Here is a 6000-nt window from a genome sequence, read left to right as displayed (position 1 = left end):
GGACAAGCACTTGTCCCTGTGTGTCTCTTTCTTTGTGTATATTTTAGTTCGCGTTGCTATGACCTCAATAAGTAATGAAGGCTTGATGCTGACTATGTACAAACTCTCAAGTGTTAAGTGCCAAAGCACTGCAAGCTTGTGCATAATAAAACTTGTTTAGAAGCAATATGTTAGAGTAAAAACAACTGAATTCAGTAAAAGAAAGCAAAGTAATGAATTCATTCTTAAATTTTGAGCATCTTGGTCACTGTTTTGAACCAAATGAGACCCTTGACTCATATTGAATGAAGCAATGGTGAGCTTCAAAAACAGATGAATGCTTTTAGAGAAATGACCTTGATATAGTTGCATATGCTATTAAGGGGCACAAAGACTTAATAAAAGCAGTTGCATGATGAATTATACCTAATCTGATCAACACAAATGCCTTGGGCTGCTGCCATTTGTTGTGTTGCCATTTTCGCACACCTGGGAAGTGATAGTGTCACACAGGTAAGTTTAATTCTCAAGCCATTGCTCAAAACAGTTTTCTTGGACAAGCCACAGGCGTGTTTCCGTATTGTCAATGACGCAGGCATGTGAGTGATACGCTGCATTTTCCTGAGTTATGTGCGGACTGCGCCTAGGTACTACAGAGGACAGATTTAGGCCTTTTGTCCCTAGCCGAGCTGCACAATGCTACCGTGGATAAATACTCTGGAATAAGCTCTCACTCCGTTCGTTTTTTGCGGCGTGGCGGTCACAGCACGGCGCTTGTGATTAGGAGGTCCATATTTTGACTGCGTGTTCAATGGAATTTTATTTTATTTTCAATCTGCACTAGTATATAATTTCCCCCTTTAACTTATGCAGTAGTTCTTTACCTATGCTTCGCCACCAGGCCTGACACGGAGGGTTCCTGCCATGGGGAGCAAACGTGCCTAGATACTACACCTAGGGAGCAAGCGACTCGGTGTGAAGCGCGGAGTGCAGGAGCTCCGGTACTACACGATGCAGGCTTGCCGACCAAGAATAAGGACATGTTGTTACAGTAGTCTCTTCATTACCTTATTGTGCTTCACCAGCAGGCCTCGCGTGTAGGTTCCTGCCAAGGGACTGACGTGGACCCAGCGCGAAGCGTGGGTCACTAGGTAGATTACCACCATAGTGGCCGCCAGACCTATGAATAATGACAACATTGTTACTGTGAATTGTGTATTCTTTTGTGCATGCTTTCCCAATTCACCAGACTCTGTTATGGCGCTGTTGATCCAGTTTTTGAATGGAACTTAAGTTGCTGGTTCTCACAACGTGTGGCACTGCCACTGGCTAGGATGAACGGAGCTGTTGAAGCATTGTCCTGCGTATTTAGTACCTATGCGCTGTCCCCAGGATTTTCTCTTGCAACTCACACATGCATCAGGCAAAGGCGCGCAGCTCTTGCGTGTCCGCGCCCTTGACAAACTGGAAATACGCAAGCCACAGTCAACAAAGACTGCACGAATTCAGGTTTGGCTGTTGCCACAGATGATGGCCAAACCGATTCCGATTGGAATGGGCAATCACTCCACCCAAGAAGCATTAAGCAAGATATTCCCTGAAATGGTACCCCAGTGTGAACAAGCCAGTGTTTTAGCCGCAAGAGCTGCTTAGAATAATTACCTCTATTTATGCAACAGTCAGTTGCAATTAATGAGTCAATGTGATGGGACATACCAAGTCAAATCGCTGAGCCTTGTGTAATGAATGTTTGAGATGTGGGCAAAAGGCACGGTATGTTGGGTATCGTACAACAATATGGCCTTCTGCGTGGCCACTGCAAACACCATCCTGTACGGCAGGCTGCATGGAAACACGGCAATCATGAGCCAATGAGCAGGGATTGGAAAGGACACCAGGGTGCGACATGAATCCACATTACCTGATTAACGGCTCCTCCACTTCTTCCTTGCAGGCTCCATCTATAAGCAAAACCGAGGCAAAGTCTCTGTCAACATCCCAAAGCTGGTGAAAGTGCTACATTTATTCGAATCAAAGACAGCTTCAATTTTAAGCCAAGGTCCGAGAAACGGACAGTAGAAAAAATGACACAGTTTCACCCGAAAGGTGAAGCATCAATTACGATAGCAAATTAGTAGAGAGCTATTCGGATTAAGGATGTTAGTTTTATCAGCTGTATAAATTTGCACATGTACAGCACCAGCATCGCACAGAACTGTTGCCAACGCCGTCAGCGTCTTGCCTGCGTTCACACCGAACACACGCGGCATTGGTGGCTGCTGTCAGTGCCTTTGACGGCGGCTCGGAGGTTTTCGACGAGATCAGAATGGGACACTTGTCGAGCAGCTTCAGAAGTCTTTACCACCTTCTCGCCTCGCAACGTTTTTATATAGATACGCATTTGGTGCCACAGCTAAATGTCGCCTCCCCTCCCTTCCCCCCCATGGCCTTTCGCGCGACGGCAGAAGTCACGTTTGCTCTTCGCCGTGCATTCACTCCCCGTGAAAGCGCTTTCACTCGCACATAGAGCATACGGCGTGCGGCGACGATTTCATCGCCGTTGGACGTCATATGGAACCTCACGGCGACGGCAGAAATCCGCTTATCGCAATAAAAAGAGGTATTACACTTGAATGTAAGTCAGTCCCTTGCCTCACTCCGCACCTTTAAAAATTGCTTCCAGAAGGACACACATGCTTTTATCTCACCACGTGTCTGCTCTCTCAGAGGTTTCTATACAAATTACTACAGGGAACTCTGGCACTTGCGTCTACAGGAGCCGTAAGCATGGAAGTTCAACCAGCATGAGAATGGTACATGAATTTGGCTGAACTTCGTTTTTCTAGCCTCAAACGACTTTGCAAACAGATAATTTTCTACAAAATATAGCATTACAAACGCAACAATTCACAGCAATTATGCACCTTTGCGGAGTCTTATTGCCTATTGCGTTTATAAACACAGGATCGCTTCGAAATTTAGTCCATTAGAGGTAGAAAAAACATAGTGAACGAAGCCACAAGGGTGTCTGAAGGCACATGCACCAAGATCAGAAAAATCTATGTACTAACCATCGTTCCCATGGTAACTGAACAATCGCAGTGCCAGAGTTCCTCTTTGTAATTGTGAGTTCTAGTAATTCTAGTAGGGAAACTGTCTGCTTCTCGTCGCTTTGCTAGGGTGGCCCTTGCACTGGACTCCCTTCGGACTTACCATCGTTTGCACCAGGTGTTTGCAGCTTGAAGAAAACCGGACAGAAGCGTATCACCAAGCTTGGCTTCTCACCGATAGGCAAGTAGTAGGCCGGCCTGCAAAGTGCCATGCTTCAGACTGGAGTGCTTATAAACTTGTTAGTAAGTACCATAGTGACAGCAATTCTATAAAAAACTTACAATAGCAGTGTTTGCTTCGGGTCATTAAAGGAACATTTAGAGAAATTAAACAAGTCTAGACTGATAAATTATGATGTAATGATGCTATTATCATTAATTTCATGGTAATAGGTTGATTATTAAAAAAGAAAAGAATGGAGGTCAAAGTAAAGTTCGTTTTTATTTCACACCAAAACGCCAGTGCTGTTAAGTCAATGTGACGTCATGAATTTCAAATTATTTTTTCGTTTTGGGTCGTTGTGACTCGCTAAAAGTTAATAATACTTGCCAAGTCCCGATTTAGTCTCTTTTAGAACACAATGTACAGTAGTCAATCTACTGATAAAAAATTAACTAGGCTCGACCATAGCCGACAAAATCCAAGACGTCATGGCAAGCTGGTGTGGGAACTTCAAGGCAGCTCATCGCCACTCATCCTTTTGTTTTTGAGTTTTCTCACTTACCCAAGCTTTTTTTTTTTTTTTCATGGTAAAGTGGCTTTTTCTTTTTTTATTTTGTAGAATGGTAATTTTATAATTTTTCCTCTTCAAGGTCCCTTAGATTGTCACAGTAAGTTCTTTTCATTTTACCTTTCAGCACTATTTTAATTATGTACATTACTCTGCTGCTGCTAAAATGCAGAAATGCTTGTTTGAATTTTTACTGGCTGTGCAATTCATACAAGATGATAAAAAAATGTACTAAATTTTTTAAGTCTCTAGAGCCATTGCTGCTTCTGAGGCACAGACTTAGTACGTAAGAAAACCAAATTCCCCGTGCCCTTGAACCACATCTATAGTATAAACATTTGAATCATGACAAACGGTTCTCAGGCAATGCTCAAGGAACATTCTCCTGCAAAAGCTCTTCAAGGAGCTGCAGGAATGTTTGAGCTAGAGAAGTCCAGAACACCAACATACTTCTCCATATTGAAAATGGTCTACTGCTAACATTATGGGAAAAATAAATTCTTTTATGCTCCTGTGCCTTATCTGAGAAGCGGCGGTAGTAGACAGACTTTTTCCGTGCTTTCAATGCAGCTACAAAACACTTTCAAAATGAAAAATTTTGCATTATACTGCTCAAGATTAACATGTGCAAACTAGACCAACATGGCTTGTATATTAAGTTATTCTTCGGTACCGTGGGAATTAGCGTACAACCAGCTATATAAAGAAGAAGCCTTAGCTTGATGCAACCTTCAAAAATTTAATTATGAGGATTTAATGCCACAAAAGTGCACAATGGATTTTGAGGGACGCCATAGTGAACGACTTTGGATTAATTCTGACCACCTGGGGTTATTTAATGTGCACCATAAGCACAACCCATAAGTGCTTTTGCATTCAGCCCCCCATTAAAACGTGGACGCGGTAACCGGGTATCGAACCTTCGACCTTATGTTCGGCAGCACAATGCCACAGCCACCACAGCAGTTTGAGGCCAATTTAAATTTGCTGGTTCAACTGCATGCGAAACATGGAAATGCCATCATACTCAGAAACGGCTGGACAGATTTCAATGAAACCTGGTCAGAAGATAACTTAGATGCTTTAGTTTACAGGTTATATGAACTGGTTATTATTTACATTGAGCTTTACAGAAGTCTCGTCCACAAATTATTGGTATAATTCGGAGCAATGTGCATAATATATCAGTTTGTCTGCTTCTGACGTCCCAATTTCATGATTAAAATTTCACTTTACGAGTTAACCCAGTCCCACCCGGTGGTCCAGAAACCTGCAGCTAGTACCAGCAAACCACTCCTGTAGGCAGCCAAGTTATAAGTAAAACTCACTCAGACAGATCGCTCCGAGCAAAGATGTAGACTGTGTTGACCACTCTGCCACTGTCCTGCTCAATGATGCCACAAGGTGCAACCAGCAGTTCGCCATCAGGCGAGAATGCCAACCGCCGACAGAAGGATTTCAGCGTGTCATCATAAAACAGCCTAGTTCCTTTGTCCTAATGAAAAAAGGAGAGATGCCACGAACTTAGATCGTGTTTGGCCCGGAACAACAAAGAGTGCTACACGAATGCACAGGTTAAAATGAAACAACACGAACTATCCACATATTAATGTACATCAATGACGAGTACAGCCGTCTTTCGAATGCAACGGCATCTATATCTGTTCTATCAAGCTTCCTCTCTGCTGGTGAGGCAATGTGAACATTCTAGTGGTAATAAGACGCAGACAACAGCAACACAGTGTACAGTCAACTTCCTTTAATTCGACCCTGACAGGACCAACAAAATTTATCAAATTATCCGGCAGGTCAAATTGAACAAGATGCCAATACACACCGCAGACTCATTTGGCAGTATTTGCTAGTCTAACACGCTGCCGAATGAAAAGCGCACAGACTTTCTATGAGTCCAAAGGAGAAAACTAATGTAGAAATTACATTAAACCTTCTAAACAAAGTAGAAATCTAACGCGCACCCACTTTTTAAAAAGAAAAATGTGTTGCACAATGGTGGCCAGTTTTTAAAGTCACCTTCGCTGCAGTACATATGTGTTATGCGGTAAAGCATACGAACGCCGCAAAGCGGTTTTCGTTTTTTACCCGAATGCACCGCGCAGGCAATTAGCGACAAAATTTTATCAAAGAAAAAAAAAAAAAAGAGAGAAGAAGGGGGGTGCACA

The 6000-nt window shown here is 43.0% G+C and overlaps 1 protein-coding gene across 12 annotated transcripts in view; it reads right to left on the bottom strand.

The window, feature by feature from the left end:
• Positions 1-6000, bottom strand: part of LOC119461243 (chromatin assembly factor 1 subunit B) — a 50360-nt gene that overhangs the window by 33321 nt on the left and 11039 nt on the right. The window contains exons 9-12 of one of the 12 annotated variants that reach the window (XM_049672142.1): positions 5149-5315; positions 3193-3287; positions 1901-1940; positions 1696-1821 (exon numbers count right to left, since the gene is read on the bottom strand). The exons of 8 other annotated variants lie outside the window; for them this stretch is intronic. In XM_049672142.1, coding sequence (XP_049528099.1) covers positions 1696-1821; positions 1901-1940; positions 3193-3287; positions 5149-5315 — 428 coding nt within the window. The remainder of the gene's footprint in view (positions 1-1695; positions 1822-1900; positions 1941-3192; positions 3288-5148; positions 5316-6000) is intronic. 3 more of the 12 variants (XM_049672143.1, XM_049672132.1, XM_049672131.1) reach the window with 3 other exon arrangements.

This window comes from Dermacentor silvarum, chromosome 8 (assembly GCF_013339745.2).
Source record: "Dermacentor silvarum isolate Dsil-2018 chromosome 8, BIME_Dsil_1.4, whole genome shotgun sequence".
Taxonomy (NCBI): Eukaryota; Metazoa; Arthropoda; class Arachnida; order Ixodida; family Ixodidae; genus Dermacentor; species Dermacentor silvarum.
The sequence above is the reverse complement of the archived record's forward strand: the minus strand, read 5'-3'. Positions and strand labels throughout refer to the sequence as shown.